General features: G+C 36.8%; 1 protein-coding gene across 13 annotated transcripts in view; it reads left to right on the top strand.

The window, feature by feature from the left end:
• Window positions 1–22,154, top strand: part of BLTP1 (bridge-like lipid transfer protein family member 1) — a 126,451-nt gene that overhangs the window by 67,960 nt on the left and 36,337 nt on the right. For 8 of the 13 annotated variants that reach the window (XM_075037007.1, XM_075036978.1, XM_075036998.1 and 5 more), the window contains 15 exons: window positions 190–338; window positions 2,233–2,452; window positions 3,411–3,569; window positions 5,231–5,421; window positions 5,968–6,143; window positions 6,780–7,486; window positions 8,807–9,046; window positions 9,494–9,587; window positions 11,075–11,125; window positions 14,760–14,966; window positions 15,120–15,358; window positions 15,964–16,208; window positions 17,649–17,754; window positions 21,265–21,362; window positions 21,644–21,829. In XM_075037007.1, coding sequence (XP_074893108.1) covers window positions 190–338; window positions 2,233–2,452; window positions 3,411–3,569; window positions 5,231–5,421; window positions 5,968–6,143; window positions 6,780–7,486; window positions 8,807–9,046; window positions 9,494–9,587; window positions 11,075–11,125; window positions 14,760–14,966; window positions 15,120–15,358; window positions 15,964–16,208; window positions 17,649–17,754; window positions 21,265–21,362; window positions 21,644–21,829 — 3,068 coding nt within the window. The remainder of the gene's footprint in view (window positions 1–189; window positions 339–2,232; window positions 2,453–3,410; window positions 3,570–5,230; window positions 5,422–5,967; window positions 6,144–6,779; window positions 7,487–8,806; window positions 9,047–9,493; window positions 9,588–11,074; window positions 11,126–14,759; window positions 14,967–15,119; window positions 15,359–15,963; window positions 16,209–17,648; window positions 17,755–21,264; window positions 21,363–21,643; window positions 21,830–22,154) is intronic. The other 5 variants (XM_075036980.1, XM_075036974.1, XM_075037026.1 and 2 more) reach the window with 3 other exon arrangements.

The following is a 22,154-nucleotide window of genomic DNA, read 5'->3' as shown; positions in this document are numbered from 1 at the left end:
AAATCCAGTAGGCCCATGTTTGAGGTTTTCTTATTTGTCTTAAAATTCCCTAGACAGCTGTGTGTAGTTGCATGTCAGAATTTGGAAGCTTGTGATTTCTTGTGAATAAATGTACCTAATAATAGATAATCTTGGTTCCCCATATATCTATATATACACAAATGAGCAAAATTGTTTGTTTGGTTCCAGCTACTGTCAGTGAGCACACAATGCTCCTAGAAGGGACAGCTAATCGCCCTCCACCTGCTGGTGGCTCTTCTGGGCCTGTAACTGGTGCTGAGATCATGAGGAAATTATCCAAGACTCACACTCACAGTGATTCTGTTCTGAAAATAAAGGTAAGTTTCTAGCACCGTGCATGAGGGGAAAGTGATTTGTAGCTGGCCTGTTTAGAAGCAATTCTGTAGGCTGCAAATCAATAAATACTTGTCTAAAAAGTAACTATAACTAACTGTAACTGTAACACGTGGAAGGTATGCTCCTTGCCTTTTAAAAGTGATGCTCGATTAGTTGGCTTATATTCTACATCTGTTCTTTATTGGTTTTCTTGCCAATTAACTTCAGAGGCATGCTTAAAAACTATATATATATGTGCATAATTTAAGGATGTGCGTTAACTTTTATGGCTTTTCATCTTTTATGGAAGCAGAAATGAGGATTTAACTATCATTATACAAAATCTAAGATGGACAAAGGTCTTCTATAACTTGTAGTAAAATTAGTGTGGTTTTTTTATTCCACAAGCTGTTCAGAAAACTGCAAAAATCTGTTTTTATCTCTACTTTCTTTACAGAAAGAGTCTGTGACTGTTTTGGGGGTTTGTGTTTTTTTTTTTTTTTTTTTTGTATTTAAAGTAATTTTTTGTCTTCTGTATGTACGTCAGGCAGCTTGGTGGCTTGTACCGATTCCTTTTCAGCTGTGGTTTTTCACAGAATCATTGAGATTAAAAGGCACCTCTGTAGGTCATCTTCTCCAACCCCCCTGCTCGAGCAGGGCCACTTAGAGCCAGTTGCCCAGGGTTATGTCCAGATGGCTTTTGAATATCTCCAAGGATGGAGAGTCCGTAACCTGTGACAGTGCTCAGTCACCCTCAAAATAAAGAAGTGTTTCCTGATGTTCAGGAGGAAATTCCTGTGTTTCAGTTTGTGCCCATCGCCTCTTGTCCTGTCGCTGGGCACCACTGAGAAGGGCTCCATTGCCTTTGCATCCTCCCTTCAGGTATTTACATACATTAATAGGATCCCCCCAAGCCTTCTCTTCCCTAGGCTGAACAGTCCCAGCTCTCTCAACCCTTCCTCATATGAGAGGTGCCTCAGTCCCTTAGTCATCTTAGTGGCCCTTCGTTGGACTCTTTCAGTGTTTCTCTCTTGTACTGGGGAGCCCATAACTGGGCACAATACTCCAAGCGTGGCCTCACCAGCACCGAGTAGGGGGGTAGAATCACCTCCCGTGCCTTGCTGGCAGCTTACTGCCTAGTGCAGCCTGGGCTAGACAGCCCAGAAAGGGCACATTGCTGCCTCACATTCAACTTGGTGTCCACTAGGACCCCCAGGTCCTTTTCTACAAAGCTGTTTTCCAGCTGGTCAGAGCCCAGCATATACTGGTGTGTTTGTCCCCTCTAGCAGATAGTCACCCACTACTACCACTTACTGCTCCCTTCTGGTGCTCTTGCATGTTTTAGGGTTAAATGGTCCAGACCCTTTGCTTGAAAGCACTTCTGGCTCTTCTTCAATTTTGAGGGCTGAGAACCTATTTCTTAGTTTTAAGCCTTTAGGTGGACCAGGAGCCTTCCTCTTGGTGCCAGAAGCCCCCAGCTTCCATTCTTCACCTTGTCCAGAGGCTGTACTTACTGTTACATTAGGGATAGAAGGGGTTTGGTCTTCAGATGAAGACCAAATAAAAATGAGCCTTATATTCAATGGCATACACTGTTCCTTCTGCAAACTTGCTTTAGGTGAATTCTACACATCTGCAGTTCCATTTGTTACTTCTTTGGCTTTTTAAACTGTTTTTACACATAAAATTATTTTAATACTTGAGAATTCAATAGCAACTTTATGCACAATGCCTGTATGGCGTATAACCTGCCCCAAATAAAGTGCTACTTGTCCAAAAGTTTTCAGGAATGAGAATTTTGTAGTTATTTTGTTCTGATCTCGTATTCAGACCAAATGTTTCTACTTTTTTGCAGTTTACACAGTACTTCATTAGTTTCTTTGTTTTCTCCACAAGGGTATACATCCGTATCATTCCCTAAGTTACACTAGTGGAGATACAGCTACGGATTCACCAGTGCATGTTGGCCGTTCTGGAATGGCAGTCAAAGAAAGTCCAAGAAAAGAGAGTCTGCTTAGCTATCTTACTGGGAGTTTTCCTAGTCTGCATAATCTTTTGGAAGGGACTCCTCAAAGAAGTACAACTGCAGTTAAAAGTAGTTCTTTAACAAGAACAGGTAAGATGTAGCGTAAGTAAGCTAAAGGGAGGGGAAGGGAGGATTGATTTTATTTTAATGATTCAGAAAAGGTGCTGTATTTCAACTATGAGTTATCATTTCTGTTTGAGATATTCCCCCCCCCCCCCCCCCCCCCCCCAAAAAAAAACCAAACCAAAAACCAAACCCAAACCAACAGAAACAAAAACCAAAAACCCCATAGTTTAACAGCTGTTTCTAGACACCGCTGCACCATATTTCCTGGAAGCAAACAGTGAGTACATCAGGTTGGGAAAAGAAATGACAACTAACAAAATAAATAAAATACTTTCCTTTTACTTAGCCTTACTACTTTTTGAGTATAATACATAGTTACTTAAGTGAGTCTTTTTGAGTGAATAAGGAAGCGATCATTCTGTATTTGTCATTTTTTTCTTGACCTTGTAAGTAGCTCAAAAAGTGGACTAAAACTAATGTTCCAGTAATTTAGTTTGTGTATAATAATTTGCAGATTTTTAGTAATGGTCTTTTGAACAAATGTGTTTTATAGAAGTTTGAAATACATACATTGAAATTTTTGTCCGATATTATTGTTCAGAGTGCATTGTTATAATTTATATAAAGAAAAACAGAGAAGTTTGATACTGTGTTTTCTCTAAAACCTCTCTCCTTTGCTGTCAGGGCATGAAATACTATTCAGAAGAAAAGGTATTTTGGTTTCTTAATGACTCTTTTCTTCTAATTAATGGTAGAGATGAACAAATGCAAAGACACTTGTAGTGCAACATCCATTAGTGTTATAGTATAACTTCTGCGGTAGAACCTGTAGCGCTGCTTGGCACATAATTTACTGGAATAAACCTTGAGGATTAGGCTTACTTTTATAGTAAATAGGTATTGTCAGTAAAATTATGCTGCATTCCTGGTTTTTGCTGCGTTTGATAAAACAAATGCTAAAGCTTCTGATTTATCTGTATAGGAAATACTGTGGCCACAGACATGTTATCTGAACATCCTTTGCTCTCTGAACCATCTTCTGTGAGTTTCTATAACTGGATGTCAAATGCTGTGGGCAACAGAGGAAGTGTAGTACAAGAAAGTCCGGCCACCAAATCTGGACACAATAGTCTTCCAACAGGTATTGCTAATTACAGCTGAATTTGAGATGATTCTGGGTTGGCTGTTCCTGGGTTTACCATGTTCTTTCTGAAAGCAATTGAGCAAGTGACGCAAGTTCAACAGGCATAAATACTACTTGTGGGACTTCTCAGCAAACTGGAAAATGAACAAATGTGATTTAAGCAAAACCGTTTCTATTTCCCTCACCCTGCTTCCAAAGCAATAGCCATTTCTTGCATTTGGAGAACTGTAAATGTAGCTTCCGAAACAACGTGTAGGTGCCAAAAGCTAAACCATAAAATCATGCTCAGTTGCAGAGCTCCTTGGATTTTTTTAGTTGTTTTTAATCTAACTTGCATATGCTGTTTTTGTAATAAAGATTTTGTACATCGGAATTCTTGCTCTTTCTCAGTTCAATTTTGAGACTAAACATAAACATCTATTTTGAGAGTAACATTCTTCTTCAGCAATGGGAAGTTATCCACTGGTGTAAGGGAATTGAGAAAAGAAAATACACATTACTGAAGGTCTTAAGTGTATTAAAGAAACATGTGTTACAACTTATTGCAGCTTATTTATTATTCTTGTAAGCCTTTCATCATTCATAATCCTCAAATGTGTGTATCTTAATTTTCTTTTTCACTAACACTAAATTAGAATGTTTCTTCTATTAACAGTCTTTCAAGTGTAATATATTAATCTTAGACAATAATAAGCTTTAATTTGTTTTTAATATTGCACAAATACTCTGATCCTACAAAACATCTTTGTGCTGTACATATTGCTTAACTGGTGTGGCTCCTGTAAACTGGAATGTGTTTCCCTGCAGAAAGAATCATAGGGCAGAAGTATAGCTTTCGTTTTGGTTTTGGGTTTTTTTTTATCTCCAGAAAAAGCTGTGGTTTTTCCTACTGAAACCATGACAGTTTGTTCACAAACTCACTTTCCTGAAACTAAGACTTAGTGATTTTAACTCGGACACAGATCTATCCAAACCATTTTTCTGTGGAGGCGTGTAGTTGTGGCTCTCTGATAAGTACTTGAGTTTTGAAGAATCAGGATTAATTTATATTGGCAGAGCAACTCTGTGTCATGGAGGTTGAGTCCAGTCCATTCTCAAGATGCAGGTGATTCAGCATCGCTCTGCCCTGGCGCTGCAAGTCTGATTGTTCGTAAATAGACCAACTAGTCATTTTCATGAAGAGCGTATTTGGCTAGAGACTAATCTATAGCGATCCAATTAGTGGATCTTGCATTGGGACTACCAAAACCCAGAAGCTTATAGCACATAGAAAGCTAAAATCAAGTATCTGCAACTGTGGATAATCTTTCTTTTTGTTGATGGTATAGGCTACTCAGTGTATAGCTCAATATAGCTACCTATTATTTCAGTTTAAAGAGGAGTTAAGTGCCCTATAGAATGCAATACAGACAAAAAGCCTTGTGAAGGAAGGCAAAAAGGAGGAGATATTTTTGTCCTTCCAAATATGAGTTGCACTATCTCTGTTATCTATTTCATCAATATCAGACTGTTTCTTTATTATGAATGCCACTTTTGTGAGTTTATAGACCTGACTAGGGCTCTGACTTTGTGTATGGCATGTGTTCCTTTCTATATAATCTTGCTGAACTAACAGAGTTGGTGGTGTTAAAATTTGCTGTGGTGTTAGTGTTCCATAGGTATTTATTTTTCAGGTGTGGCACCCAATCTTCCTACTATACCCTCTGCTTCAGACTTCAACACAGTTTTGTCTAGTGACCAGAACACCCTGGATGGCACACACTCACAGCACAGCACCAGTCAGGATGACATTGCAGGTGTAGAAGAGGGTAACCAGGGGTTTCCTGCTGTCCAGCTAGCAGATGCACAGGTAGGTGTGGTTTGCTGATGTATTTTGGAGTTCTGTAGGGAAAAACTAGTTATTACTTTAAAAAAACCCCAAACCACAACAACCTTACAACGATGAAAACGTCATCCTGTTTTTGTACACGTTTCTTGTGCATTTCTATGCAAAGATGAAAGGCTCAAGAAACCTCTGAGGTGTCCCATAATAAACTTTATGAATGGTAATTAATAGACCATTGTTTTATAACTTTAAAGAACATATTGGAGCATTTATGAGATTAACCTAGTTCTCCAGAGTACTTTTTACTGAGGGGAACATGCAGAAACTTTGCTCCCATAGCTAAGCATTCAATGCTAGCTTGCTGTGTAATCAATCTTTTTACTCAAAAAGTCCACAAAGCTTCTCCTTTTTATCCCGCTTCTTTCTGTTTTACAGCACTGTCAATAAAACTTAAAAATGTTCTGTACTATGTAGCTGACATTGTAAATATTATAGATCAACAAATGACAGAGCAAGAATATAGGAATAATCTAGACAATAAGTAATAAATCAGTGGGTTTTGTTTTGTAGGTTGTTTTCAAACCTCTTCTAAGTTACACGGGAATTCAGTCACAGGATGCAATGCCACTCTGCTACAGAATGTACTTTGGAGAGTACCTTTCATTCTCAGGAACTTTGGACTGCCTAAGAGCAGATATTGTTGATTCAGATACAGCAAAGGAAAGAAAAAGCAAGCGAGCTCGAAGGTATGTTGTGAGACATTGGAAAATATGTATATTGGTTAAGGAACAGAAACTGAGTTTTTCATGTGAAGATACAGAATTCCAAAACACTTCCATAAAATAAGTAGTAGTCCTTTATTCTTTTAATCTTATATGTTTTATCTTCCTGTTAGAATTTTTTTTTTTTTTTAAATCTTCCTATGGAATGGTTTGGAAATTTTAAGAATTTGAATCTCGGCTACTTTTGAAAATTGGAGACTGGGGAAGGGAGAGCTGGTGGGAATAATAGTGAGGGAGATTTGAGAGGCTCTTAAATGCTGTTTTATAATTAATCCTGTAAATGAGGTTGTTACTTCTTGGTGTAAATGCTGAATTTCCCCCCCTGCTCCCCCTGCCTATTTTGGGCAAAGCTTTAGGTTGTGATGGAAATACTGCATGCCAAAATAAGTTTTCACAGAACTGAATGATAACTGTGTTAGTAGCATGCAGTATGAAAGTATAGAATATCGTTTTTTATATTTAGAACTATGGTAAGAAGGTGATATCCTAAGGGAAATAAAAGGTTGGGTTCAATAAATCAGCTGTACCATGGTGTAAAAAAGTATTTGACTCCCATTAAAAAAAAAAAAAAGTAGTAACTTGTATCTTTTCTTTCCTTAGGCAAGGAGCTGTCAATCTTCCTCCTCTTGAATTCAAACCAGCTTTGATGTTAGAAACTTTCAGTATTAGTGCTGTTGTAATGGAGAAATCCATGTGCACACCTCATAACTCCACCAATGCCCTTTCTTTTCATGACTTGAATAAACGCTATTATAATACTTTTCACTGTAATTTTACAATTTCTTGCCAGTCCATAAGCCAGCACGTAGATATGGCACTGGTTCGTCTCATTCATCAGTTCAGTACAATGATTGATGATATCAAAGCCACGCAGACGGACATCAAACTTAGCAGATACACAGCTGGATCAGCCTCTCCAACACCTACTTTTAAAACCCGCAAACACAGAGACTTCCGCTCTTCTGATTTCAGCCGAAGCTCTCGAGGAAGTCTTAATGGAGGTAACAGAGTGAACAATACAAAGAACAAACGAACAAACAATGAGAACAATAAAAAAGAGTCTCGAAACAAGAATTCCTTGGGGAGGTCAGAAAGAAGAACTTCTAAAGTGTCCAGGAAAGGTTCAAAAGATGTAGTTGACCACATGACTATTCATATGGATGACTCTGACTCTATTACCGTGTCGGAACAGAGTGAACCTTCTGCTGAGTGCTGGCAAAATATGTATAAACTATTGAACTTCTATTCACTTATTTCTGATCCAACTGGGATTTTAGAAAAGTCTTCTGAAACTTTTGGTCCAACAGGTAAACTAGTTCATGAATCCAAATAATTGACAGTGTGTGCTTTTGCTCAAGTGTATCCTTCTAAAGCTTGATCATAAGGTGGTTTTTGAAAGTTGCCCACCCCATCTAACTTGGATCAGAGGGGCAAGTGGTGAGGATGGGAGGGAGCTTGTAAGGCGTTCACTGAGATGGTATAAAAAAGAAACAAGTTCTTTTTCTGGCTTTATAGTATACTTTGATTCTTTCAGTCCTAGACTTAGTCAGATATGTGTTAATTGATTGGTTTTAAATTCAGCCCCTTGATATTTTTGTGCAGCTCTGTTAATCTGGATTTGCTCTGTATGTGGGACTGTGTTAAAAGGTTAACTTTTCTGGTTAATTGTGTGCAGAGTGGATTGAGTATTCCTCCCTAGGTGCTACTTTGTTTTCAAGTGGCTAATGGAAATGCTGTATATTATATTTTGTGAAAATAGGTAAGCACATACATAAGCCATCCTGAGAGAGATAATTTCTGCCCTGGAAATGACGGGGTAAAAAAATAATCTGTCAACCTAGCTTTGAGAGAAGAAAAGGCGAAATACTGATTTTGGTGAAGTCCAGCAAAGTTTACAGGTGTTTGGGCCATAATTTCACCCAGAGCTCTGAGATCTGGGGTGATCATTGCTCTTTCTTTCTAATGTATTTTAGCACAGCAGAGTAAATTTGACGGCTGACTTAGCATCATTCTTTTTGTTGGGGAACTTAGGTGGTTGTAAATATGCAGGGGATGGTACAGTTACTAGTTATGCATATTTTCTTTGGACTCCTTTTAACTAAAGAATGAAAAACTGAGAAAGTGTCAAATGAGAGCTTCTGATAAACAGAGGGCAGTATCTTTCATGCACAGAATATCATACCCACAGCTATGATATCTGCACAAAAGTAAATTTTCTTACATTGTTTTTATGCTCTGAGTGTTGAGAAGGAAAACTTGTTTATCCAAAATTAAATTATAAGAACCTTTGGCTGTGAAATGATCAAAAAAGAAACAGGACAATTGGAAAGTGTCAGAGCATTTTTGTTGTATAACAATAAAATCACATAAATATGAATATTTATATGATGTACATAATAATATATCTATGAATAATAATGAAATCACATCACTCATTATTGTCCCCATTGTGTCTTGGATTTGGTTCAGTTGCAGTGTTGTTAGAGTGGAATAAGCAAGACGCAGATAATTTGCCTGAAGAGTTCACTTGATGTGCAAGATACGTGATCCTTGGTTTCAAAAACAAACCAGATATGCCAAGGATTTCTTGGAAAGTATCCTTAAATAACTCCTTTGTATTTTTGTAGGTGTTCGAAGCCCAACTGAACCTGCTTGTAGAGTGGTGTTTGAGAATGAACAGGATAATGGCAGAGACACACAGAGGAAGCGCAGCCTGGTGACTTCGGAGCCACAGCATGTGACTCTCATAGTCTTTGGAATAGGCATGGTGAACCGAACCCACCTGGAGGCAGACATTGGCGGTCTAACGATGGAATCTGAACTGAAGAGAATCCATGGCAGTTTCACCCTGAAAGAAAAAATGAAAGGTGGGATAAGCTAAAATGTACTCTGTAATTGAATTCAATGGCAGCTTTACATGTTTACGTGTGTGTGCATACTATATCAATGCATATATACGTATGTGCATGTGTAGTATGTTTTGTTTGTAAATAGATGTACGTTATGTCTGTGTGTGGATAGTATAATAATGTTCAACAAGTTCTTTTAAAAACTCTTATTAGGATGCTGAAGGATTTTAAAAGGATGCAAGATATTCAGAAAATGCCATGAAGGAAATTCTTTTAGATAATAATACTCATTCCTTTCATTTTCAAAAGCTATCTTCTTGTCACAATATAAATTTGATATTACTTAAGGTGACTACTAAAACTAATGTTTTAATTACTTTCCTGGTACTATATTTTTGAAAGCAGTAGGCATACCTGGAAGTATTTTACTGAATGAAATGCTGTTAAGTATCTTTTTTCTTAAAGATGTACTACATCAAAAGATGACTGAGACATGTGCCACTGCTCACATAGGAGGTGTCAATATTGTCCTGCTGGAGGGAATTACCCCAAATATCCAGTAAGTATGAAGCCTGGCAGTTTAAAATTGTTCAAGTGCATAGAAGTGGTGTGACAGTAAAGGTATGTGGCTTAATATGGAGAAAGCATTGACGACATGTCTTTAGTTAGAATCCGTGAAGTTGTAGAGTTTGGTGGCGACCGTGCAGCTGTTGCAGAATTGGGCTTGAGTTTGACTTCTAAAGCTAACTGCATGTGCCCATTGACAGGAGGCTTTTCTATGAAAGGCGTATCCGAGAAAGCTGAGAAGGAATACAGTGAATGTATTGGTAGATTTCAGTCTAGGGCACCCAATTGCACAAGTCTTAGACATAGTTACCTGAATATGAATACTCCTACTTCTTTCTATTTCTAGTAAAAGATATTAGTAAGTTCAGAACTGATAGCAGGATCGCAGTGTAAATGGGTAAGTGACCTGACTGAAAAATCGTAGGTGACAGGTACTCTTGTAAAAAGAAAGAAATTACACTTCATGTAATCAGAGCTTTCTGCGCTAATTTTATTGTGTATGGTGTATGCATAGAAACTTTATCACATGGTGTGTATTTTTTCTCTTACGCTTCTAATTGCTCTTTGAAGCTTACAGGTTCCACTAAACCATACAAGATTTTTAGGGAGAATTTAACCTACTGATGCTGATTATTCCCATTTAAGATCTATATTGTTTCTTTACTAGATATCTTTTTGAACTCCCATGATGCATGATTCTTTTACAGTTCTAATATCCATTCTCCACTCGCTATAATTGACACAACTTGGCAGGGGTGGGGGAGAGGATCACTTTTTATGCATGAACATCTTGAATGACTTGCTCAGCATCCACATGGTTGGTTCTTTCTTTTTGCCAGGTTCACAAACTCAAAAAGGGCATGCATTATTTTTCTTTGTTTCTAGCTGAACTTTTTTCTGTTTAAGTTGCAAAACAGCAGTTGAACTACAACTCTGTAATGTAGATCACGCTCACGCAGTTTGAGCGTTAGCTGGGTAACCCTCAGTATGTGATCTGCTTTTAGAATATTAATGTTGTAAAAAGGGCCTAAATAATGGGACTTGAGTCTCTCTCTTTTAATTCCTGTTTAGTTTGGAAGATGCTATATAGAACTTAAAACATATAGAATTTTATTAACATCCCTAGCTAAATTGCTTCCAGTAAGTGTGTTTCAGATGGATAAATAAAAGTTCTAATCTGACAGCCATGTAGTGTTTCTGAAGGCAACTGAGGTTCTTCATGTCTATTTTACATCATAATCTTACTGAGCTTCCATATAAGGAGGGTAAAAAAGGAAAGGGGGGAAATTAGTGATAAACCTTTAACAACAACAGCAAACAACAAACCCGAACAAACCCAAAACCTTCAACTTGGTAAATTTGGAAGTAAGTGTCATATTGTGGGTTACAAGTAATTAACTGACTAATTTTGCATGAATGTTTATTCTTTATTTGCTTTGTTTTTGTTTTTCTTGCTTTCTCTTCAATCTTCATCTGTAGACTGGAGGATTTTCCTACATCTCCTACAAGCACAGCCAAACAAGAGTTTCTGTATGTCACATTATTACGTTTAATAGTCTTGCAATTAACTCTGTGTTGTGTAGCTAATGGCTGCATTCCTACTGTGTGTGATTGTGTAGGCAGATGTTGCTTGACTACGTTTTAGTTAAACATCTAATATTACCCAGATAAGCTTTTTTAATGTAGCCTGCTAAATATCTGTCAAAAAAAGCCCTTGTAAATGTTAACAATCTAGCTTTAGGGGCAGATATTACACTGTACCGTCACTACTGTAATGCTAGAAGGGTTTCACTGGCTGTTAAGTTCTTTAGATCTGCTTCTATGCTTATTTTAACGAGGCAATATAATGCTGACAAATGTAAAGGAACAGGCAGGTTAGATTTGCTTCGAAGTTGGTAAGGAACTGCTGTGTTTGGAGTGATAGTACCTGTTGTGATTTCAGCCTGAATAGAACCATTCCTTTTGTCTGTCTTTACCTCTGTGCTGGGTTTAATTACTAGTTGGTTATGCTGACTGGGTTATGCTACCACAAAATATTTTCCTTAAAACCGTGCCTGTGCATCTACTACTAATGAAGGTGACCCTCTTCATGTCCCCCAAATCCGTATGTGTGAATATAGGTCTCTTCTCTCACAGAAGATGCAATGTTTTCTTTCTAGTTGCTTTCTTACTTCCTGATGCTAAAGTCCAGAGGGTCTTACTGGAGTAGTGGTCAAGGTGGGAAATGGCACACTGGCAACCTAGAAGCCCTGCTACACAGTGACCCTGCAGTCCTCTGAGGAGAAAAGTTATATAGCCAAAAATTGTGAGGCTGCTCTTCTTTTTTTTTTTTCTTTTTTTTTCTCCCCTACCCCCCATCTTCCCCCCCCCCAAAGCAGTAATCTGAGAATGGGTTCTTTTGCTGCTTTAGACCACCAGTGCATATCTTTTAGAAGGACTTAGTACAACTGCTGTTTGTTACAGCATTTTTGTATATTCAGTGTTGTGATAATACAGGATTAACTTTAAAATGTCCTCCTTATAGATGGTAGCTCTGGTAGCAGAGGTGATGGGCTGTAAAACTGCAAGTGATGTAGAGAAAATATTCAGGTTTTTTGTTCCTTTTTGTCTGGTAGCAACATTAAACCAGCAAAAGGAAGTACTTTTTTGTATAGTGCATCACTGAACAGTTGAATTCATGGCCATATGACATGGACAACAAAAGCATAAATTATTAAAAAGAATGGACAAATCCATGTAGGGTAGGTCTGGTGGTGAGTCATGAACACAATACAGCCTGTGGCTCAAAAAGTAAACCCCTAGTGGCTGGAATTAAGGGAAGGATCACTTTATGTCCAAGTATCTGCTACTGCCTGAATTTTCATCTCACAGTAGTAGTTCTTGTGTGTGTTATGGGCCTCCTGCTGACTTTTTTTTCCCCCCCCACTTTTTTTAACATTCCTAAAAATCTGTTAGGTTGAGTGGTGGCCTTGTAGGCAGTTCTGTAATGGGACAAAGACTTTTTTCACAAGTTTGTCTGGAGAGTGATTATTTATAGAATTGATGCGAGAATATAGAATTACTTCTGAATGCATTACTGGTATATAACTTAAATATTGATTAATGATTTTAATAATATTCAACCAGATCTGTTATTAAAATCATTAATCGATATATAGTACTCAACCAGATCTGTTACAGGCATATCACTGTAGATAAGCAAACTGCAGATACATAATGTGCAGTGCTTGTTCCAAATAATTGTATAGCCACACAGTTGTTCTGCATTTCATTCTGTCATGGAAGTAGGCTTTTTGTAGACAAGACAAGTGACAGTGAAATTCTTTCATTGCATGAAATATAGAAATACCTTAGCAGAGAAGCACAGTTAATCTTGCCGAAATCTGATTCTCCTGCGACAGTTATATTGGTGTAATTTTTTAAAATTAAGTGCTTAAAATAGTATGAATTCTCATATTTGGAACTGATTGTAAATTCAGTACAGACTTTAACTCCAACTACATTTACTTTTAACTTCTACACAAAGATAGGTTAAGACTAGACTGTCTGTCTGGTACAGGTCAGGAAGAGATCTTTCTCTTAGGTTGAAAGTTGTTCTTGTGGTGCTTGAATAGCTACTGTAGTATTTTGTGTTATAGATGGTGGGGGGAAGTATTCTTGATTGGCTTCACAATAGTTCAGTCAGAATGGTAGCAGGAAGAGAGTAGGAAATAAGTAAACATCAACAGAAATAATAGTGGGATTTTTTTTTCTTTTGAAGAGGTGGATTAAAATGTCTGCCCTTTTCTTAAGTGATGTTTATTTGTGTAATGTTTTTCTGAAAATACTTGTGAATTAGGATTTGTTTCCTCCTTAATATTTGTGCAAATTCTTCAATTACTTTGAAATCATTTCTACTTGACAGTCTACCCTAAAATATTAATTCATAACCACTTTAGGTCGCTTGCAGTTCTTCCATACCTGTAAAAATCTGAAAATGTTTCTAGAGCTTCAGTAAATTAATCTGCTGTTGATAGGCCTGTGGTTGCATTACAGTGCTGTGTATTTCTTTATTATAAGCAAAAGGATGATGTGGTTTTGTTTTGTTTTTTTAAATGTGTTTCCACACCTGGGATGCTTTGGGCTAGCTGATCTTTTAACATCAGAATAAGGAGCCCTGTGTGAGGGCTTCACAGAAGAAACATTACTTAGGGAGTAGAATTCATAGAATATCGTAGCTTTCACCATGAAACCAGACTGTCTGTAGAACAATTTAAATCACGATACAAAAAGTATTTTAGTTAGGCTTCTTAAAATTTAGTATTTGAGAAACTTTTCATTGAATTGCAATTTTATAGAGTCTATCTTTCAGACATTTTAGCTTATGTACTGCATCTTCACAGCTATGTCTTTCTGTTTGAGGCTGTAATATTCTGTGCTGGCTACATAATACAATTCCATTGGGTAATCCTCTGGTGATTGACTTTAGATGAGGAATGTTAGTGTTACCCTGTGTATCTTTTTTAGTAGGAGCTTAGTGAATTCTGATATGCCAAAATTTTGGCATAAAAACCTGTCAGCTTTGTGCAGTTGTATTTTTATCTTGGGTAACTGTCATGAACCATATCCTCCTTAACATTAAAATAAAGTTTAGACTTCATATTTTGGAATAGTATGTGTCAATTAAATGTCGATATTAATTCACAAACCCATTTATCACTTGCTATGTATTTATTGCTAAGTGAGGATTTCTTCCATTGACCTTTTCGGATGCTAGAATCGGATTTTAATAAGTCTTCATATGAAAAGGATGATTCAAAATTATTCCTGAAAAGGAGTTGAAATGGAAGGCTCTCGTTTGTTTCCGTGTGTGAAAATTTGTTCTGTGTATGTGCAGCCTAGTGTGTATAAACTCAAATGATCTTACATTATGCAAGAGTAACAGTTTAACAGGTATTTTTGCCATGCATGACTTGTAGTTCTCTTAAATGTAGTGTAGTTGTTTGTGGCATGTAGTGCATCTGTGTGTGTAAAGTGAAAAAAAAAGGAATGTATATGTAGTTTATAAACAAAATCACTTATATGAATACTTTAAAATTCAGCTAACACTTAAAACCCCATTTTAACATAAAACTGTAACTGTTCTGAAAGATGTGCAAATAAATCCTGTTTCCTTTTCTGTTAGAACCGTCGTGAAATGCAGTATTGCCAAATCCCAGGCCTTGTATAGTGCCCAGAGAGGGTTGAAAACAAACAACGCTGCTGTGGTCAAAGTTGGAGCCATCAGCATCAACATTCCTCAGCACCCTGCCACGCTGCACAGCATGATGGTGCGCAGTTCTCACCAGCTCTCCAAGCAGATTTCGGATCTCATCAGGCAGCCGTCAACTGCGTAAGTGCTACTTGCGTGGCGCTTCCGAACGCCACTGGCTGCCCTCCGGTTATGGGCTTGTGCTACTTTGAACGTGACGTGGGAGAGTCAGGCTAGTCACATATCATCTTAGAATAACAAAAAGTATTTTCTGATCTTTGTCTTGGTAAATAGGCCCCAGCCTACCAAAGAAGATGTTGCGACTCCTTTGCCCTCTGAAAAGACTCCAACAAGTATTAATCAAACACCTGTTGAAACAAATGAATTTCCACAGCTGCCAGAAGGCTTAGAAAAGAAGCCTATAGTTCTAAAATTCAGTGCCATGATAGATGGTATAGCTATTGGAGCAGCGCTCTTGCCCTCTCTAAAGGCGGAATATAAGATGGGAAGAATGAGGAGTCATGGAATGACAGGTAACAGTTCTCTGAAACTTTAAAAACACTGTGGCTTTTAGTTTGGCCTTGCTAGAAGGATCCAAGACGACTCAATATTTCTGTTGAATTCTAGCTAGAGCTTTGAATCTGTTGCTTGTTGGCTTATGTTTTTGAATGTGGACTTCAATCAGATTGGGCCATATAGAGAATTTACACTGTCGTTGTTACACACAATTGCCAGAGGCAGAATACAAGAGCAGATGAAGATATGTATACATTCATATATAGCTTCCTCCCAGGAAGCTTCCCTCTGCTCAAACCAGTTTATGATCCTTGGTTAATTAAATTCTGATTTGTAAGGCTACTTGAGAATACTCTTATAGGGCCTCAGTACAGATGAGGTGGTTTGTATGACTCCTTTCTCCATCTAATTACAGTGAAGTCTTCATTTTCTTTAAAAATAAAGAAAACCTGGAATCACGTGGGTGGATATTTGTAGCTCTAGAGGTCTGTGCACTTCAATAACATTTTAAAGATTTTTTTTTTTCTTTTTAATTCCAAAAGTGTTCTTAAATTTAAGGATAAATGAAAGATTTATTTTTTTGCTAGTTCATACCTTTTCTTTCTCTGTCTTCCTTTTACAGGTGCCCAAACTAGATTTAATTTTGAGCTTCCAAGTCACAGATTGCGCTTCACCTCGAAAGTCTCTGCTACTGATATGTCAACCATTCCTCCTTCAGCAAGTCTCAACCTTCCTCCTGTCACTATGTCAGGCAAATATATCATGGAAGAACATGATACTTATTCAGACCAAATCTGGAGCATAGATGAACTACCTGCTAAGCAAGGCTATTATCTACAGGGGAACTACTTGCGTTGTGTGGCTGAAGTAGGTGTTGAAGTCATCTTTGATAACTTGTTGAGTTATTTCCATTCTGTTACATTTCTGTATGTGCATCTTCATATTATTTTAATAATCTGCCTACTCCAGAACTCTCAGGTTTACGGGTTGATCTAAATATAGCATTTTTAATTGTGTGACACTGAAATAGAAATTTCTCAGTCCTTAGTTTGATGAGCAGCCAACATATTAAGCATTCAAGACCACTATATTGGAGGATCTTGAATATGTTATTTCGTGCAAATAAATAAGGAAGATATGTTTAGAAACTTTTTTTGGAATGACAATATTTCTCTTCAGTGAAGTAGACAAAAGTATATTATGCTGATGATTCAAGTAAAGTGCAATTTTAAACTGAAAGCTTATGCTAACACATCAGATAATGTCATATGTTTTGCAAAAAGAAATACTGAAAAAATTAAAAACTATTTTATGGTTTTATAACTGTTTTAATTTTTCATGATTAGACAGCTCCATAGATAGAAGCTATATATAAACTTAGTCAATGATATTTGACTAAATGATAAAATGATAAAATGACTCAATGATAAAATTTTCTGTTCGACGCAGAGTTTTCTACTCAGAAGTTCTATTTGTGTACCAATTTCCACAGTTACTTTTCACAAAGAGAAAAGTGATGCTGCTTAAAAGAAACCTACCTTGTGAGGAAAAGCATGGCTTTTCTGCTGTGTTTCTTCAGTCAGAAAAGTAGTGTAGTGTGTTTGTAATTGAGACTTCTGATGTTTGCATCTTTATGGGAGAAGTTTAATTAGGTGCTGCTTTTTGTTAAACCCATTTGAGTTATTTCCTGGCTGAAGAAAGACCTTAATGTCTTGGTATTTGTTCAGCGTGTAAAACAAAAGGCTGCTTAGCAAAGGCAAAAGCCAAGTCCCAAGTAGTTTTAGAAAATACCTGTTTTTTAATTTTATTTAAAAAATCTTAATGGCAAATCTAAACAATCTTACGCAAACTCAGTTCCCTAGGAATATTCTTTAAGATTATATTAGACACATAATAAGTTTACCATTGAAGATATCAGTAAACTTGTTCATCTATAGTAACTAGAATAACGCACTTTTAGAGATTGACAGCTCATTTCTAATTTGTTCTGATAATGATTTACTATCTAGAATTAAGTAGCATTTTGCATACTTCCATGAACCTTAATCAAGTCCTGCATTTTATTGTCTAAGCTAAACTTAAGCAGGAGAATAAATTTTTTCATATAATAGCATATGTCCTGCGGGTTGCTGATAGGCATTCACAGTAGAAAAATTGTGAGACCAAACTATTTAATGACTTTTCTTTTTGCCAATAACAATATAATTGGACTTGAAAAGATGCCTGAAAACTATAAATGCATTGTTTTGAAAACATAGGTATGGTAACTGTTTTAAAGTTTTGTTTTAAAATTTTGTATTTCTGCAGGTTGGTTCCTTTGAACATAATCTCACAACTGATCTTTTAAATCATTTAGTATTTGTGCAAAAAGTGTTCATGAAGGAAGTAAATGAAGTCATACAGAAGGTTTCAGGTAAGCAGAACACTTAAACCCAACCTTAAGTAAGATCCTTAAACCTTGTTTGATGGCAACATTATATAGTTCTCAGGATCAGCTATTTATTTCACAGACACTGTCGTTTCACATCTAGCACTCCAAGCAGCAGCAAGAAGCAAGCACCAGAGCTGGAGTTTCAAGTAATAACAGAGGCTCTGGAAATTTTTGTAGCTCTATCAGAAACAAGGCGTTTTACTGGGAGGCAGGATAGTTTCTCTTTCTGGGCACTAGCCTGTGTGTCCATCTGTGATGTGACCTTGGCTGGGTTACCTTCTGTATTCACTTTGTTCGCCTGTAAAATGCAGCTCATGATACTGCATTTTTGTAAAATAATGTCAGCACATTCTTTTAAAGGAAAACAGCTGTGTCTGGAGAAAATAGTCAGTATTGGTATTACTTAGTGTTTCCCAATTCCTAGCTCTTTGATTCTTTGCAGATAAGATGTTTCAGAACTGTACAAAAAAGGCATTTGGCTATTCTTTATATTGTTTTGTGTATCATGCTGTATACTGCAGAAATGACAGTTTTGTTTCTGTCATTTAGGCTGGCTTCTGTTCTGAAAAAATTTTCAGAAGAAAAACAGTGTTTTCATTAAAAACCGTATTAGAGAACAGTTGCAAAATCACTCAGTGCTGTCTCTTTTGCAATATGCGATGAAAATAGCATACTGAATTATGTGCTCATCTGTTTGATTAGACAGCCAAAGTTACAAAACTTCTATTTTCTTACATAAAAAACTCTGCCTATCTGACTGAATCACAGTTTGTGCAGCTGTGCAGCATTCAGAAATAGATCAACTCACTTTCTAGTTCTTACTGTTAGAGTCTTGTTCTATGTTCAAGAGCTGAAAGCAAACCAAAAAGCTGATAACTTGTGCCATGCAGTGATATTTCACTCAGTAAACAAGTTCTATCACCCTATGCATTGGAAAGAATAGTACAAAATGATACAATTGTTTCTGATATGTGCCTACTCTTGAGGGGAAATGTAAGGACTGGATGCTTTGTTTGACACAGTTATTGTTTGGTAGTTTAAAAAAAAAAAACAGGAATGTACTTTACTGTGGATGTTACGTGACGGATGAGGAGATGAAGAGAAAAGCAAATAAGTAAAGAACTGTAGAAGTGTTTTGTTGTTCTTTAGGTGAAAATAAGAATTGGCAGATGGTGATAAACATAATTAAAAAAAGAAAAAGCAATAATTAATAAGAAGTATTGTCTGTCTATTAAGAAATAATAATATAAAAGTAAGAAAGAAAGTAAAATAACCAGAGGAAATAAAGGGAATATGAATTTTATTAGTAATATTTTCAGAGGAAGAAGGACATATATTTGAGAGAGAATGTTACAGGATGACAAATATGAATAAATATTCAAAAGCAGGTGAAATTTCAAGTAATTTAATTTTAACACTTTTTGAGTTATACTAAAAGGCTACTATAGAAGTATAGCTAATTTTTAGTGGAAAGATTCATTAATAGTTGGAAACATCACGAGGAAGGATAAACTAGTGGTAACTAAGTGAAAGGAGTGTCTGTGTGCGCATCTTCATGCTCCCTTCATATACCTCTGTGTGTGTGTATATATATTCACGCATACAAATGTACATAAAAGAAACATGCAGGTCCAGATGACGTGCCCTCAAGCGATTTAGAAGATGCAGTGGAGAAAATGGAAAACGTCAGAATCCCTGAAGGATGAGAAGAAACAAATTTTAAACACCCTGATGTCTGTTCCAGGCAAAATATGTCAGCATTTGGTAGTAAGAAAAAATTTAGAGAAAGAATAAACCTTCAACAGCTGTCATTATGCTATTAGAACAATTTTTATAGAGGAGCATAAAGTGGTAAAAAGGGAAACCTATATTAGATTTCTTTTACAACACTTCTCAGTCTCTAGAGTTCGATCTCTCATCTGTTTTTATGTGAGGAATTTATTACCATTGCTGGTTCTTTGTTTTTCCAGACTATAAATTTGTATTGCAGCTAGCAGCCTGATGGTTTTTGAAATGTGACTGCTACCTTCCATATTGTGGTAATTCAGCAGGAACGTGGTCAGGTGCCAGCAATCCATGTATCTGGGTGCTGAATGCAGAGCAATGGGGGCAGAAGGGAGCTTCTGTCCTGGCTTGCAGCAAAGTAATTTACATGGCTTGAAAATGCCAATTAATGTAATATACTAAAGTGTTTTTTCTAATTAAGGTTTCTGTTGCACTAGAACATTGATTGCATATTATCCTTATATAAAAACTGGGTAAGTACCAGTTACTTAAGGTGAAGTTGCACAGATTAAAAGCTAGTTAATGAACAGAACAGTTCATGGTAATTCTATCTGCAAGTTGAGGGCAGTGTTGATTTAAAGACAGCTGGTGTCCACTTTCAAACTCCTATCACTTTTTGCACTGGTTTATGTAAAGATTCAAACCCAACTTCTACTGTAGTTTCATTGAAGGAAATTGTGCTCCCTTAAGTGAGAGGATAGATGGAGAACTTTTATTTAAAAGTAATATCTCTTTTATTTCTTTTTTTAACTGGCAAATGCTTTACAAACTTCATGAAGAAATGTCATTGCAAAAATAGTCTCTAATATATGTGTGGAGAATATATGAAAGATGAGTTAATTCTCTTGCTCAGAACCCTTAGGTTGCTGTTGTAGTTTTACATGATCCTACTTAAGAATATTGGGCGGGGGAACAACAGAAAAAGGAGAAGGAGGTGGTTATTAAGACTATTTGGAGAAGAAAAATGTCCGGATACAAAATGGAGTGATAAAAATTTACTGATGTTCATTGGCTGTTTTTGTTTTAATCAATGATTTAACTGCCTATTCTTAACCACCAAATAACTGTAATTAGAAGAATTGGCATGTATGGACAGAATTAATGGCTTGGCCTTTTCCAGCAGCAAGCCCTTCCTATAAACTAAGATTGAATGTAGATCAAATCTCAAGGAGAATTTAAACCAGGATTGCTCTTTCAGGTTAGGCCTGTGGGGATATGTAATTTAGGATTAAATGTGCCAGGATGAGGAATTAAACACAAAAATAGAATAACCACAGAACAGTCTTTCCTCCTGCCATTGAAAAATACTCGTATAATTGCAATTCCTCTTTTCATGCAATTTGCACAGTACTTGGTCAAGTGTTTAATTTTTATTGTCAAATAATTAGGAGATACATTGGTGTAGGAGACAGTATCTTTTTGAAAACTAGGTGTTACTCCTTACAGGCTTTGAGCCTTCCTATGGAAAGTTTCCCAGGAGGGAGGAACATGACTCTCTGCCTCGATTCTTAGTAGAGAGCTATTAACTATATGTAACAAGCTGAATCTGCACTGATGTCTTCCATCTTCAAACTATATTTGTTTTTATAAATCTTCAACGAGTTACTGTTTAAAATGAGGCTAAATTCACTGTCACCTTTTTTATATCTGTTTGTTTTAAATGTTTTCTTTGTTAAAACTCTGAATGTATATATTTAATGTGTGCAGGAGGGGAGCAGCCAATACCTCTTTGGAATGAACATGATGGCACAACTGATGGAGAAAAACCAAAAATTCTTCTTTATTCATTGAGCCTACAGTTTAAGGTAATCTTATGATGACAAAATAGTGGTCGTAGATGCTATTAATGGCTTTTGGGTTTTTACCTCAAAGCTTATTGATCAGGAATACTCTGCATAAAGAAATAGACCTTGAGTTTAGTTACCATAATCTTTTAAAATAGCTTAGTGGCATTGCATTGTGGAAAACGACTACATCCTCTTTTTTGCTGCACAGTGAAGAGGGTTTTTTGGTGTCGTCCCCCCCACCTTTCTCTTTACGTCTCTGAACCAGATCCTAATAACTTTGTACCTTCCTTATTCATTAGGGAATTCAAGTGACAGCTACAACTCCCTCAATGCGAGCTGTGAGGTTTGAAACTGGATTGATAGAACTTGAACTCTCAAACAGACTGCAAACCAAAGCAATGCCTGGCAGTAGCAGCTACCTCAAACTGTTTGGGAAATGCCAGGTGGATTTAAATCTGGCACTAGGACAGATTGTTAAACATCAGGTTAGTGCTCAACATCTTTGCATGTAGTGTTCTTAATAGTGTGTGATTTAAAAATACATAACCAATCCAAAAGGTTGTCTTACACTGCTGGGGTTTTTTTCTGATCTAGCTGTGGAGTGGGGTGTAAAGTGTAGGGGAGGCTGGGGGGAGGGTGTTGGGGTTTTGAGTGGGTTTTTTTGGTTGGTTGGGGTTTTTTCAGCTTGTTTTCTTTCTCTCTTAAAAGTTCAAGCATTCTGTAGCACACACAAACTGGAGATGACTTTTCAGAACAATTAGCAAATCTTCATTATGAAGGTCAATGTACATGCATAAAAGATGGAACGAG

The sequence above is a fragment of the Buteo buteo genome, chromosome 1, assembly GCF_964188355.1.
Source record: "Buteo buteo chromosome 1, bButBut1.hap1.1, whole genome shotgun sequence".
Lineage (NCBI taxonomy): Eukaryota > Metazoa > Chordata > Aves > Accipitriformes > Accipitridae > Buteo > Buteo buteo.
This window is presented reverse-complemented; position numbering and strand designations above follow the sequence as displayed.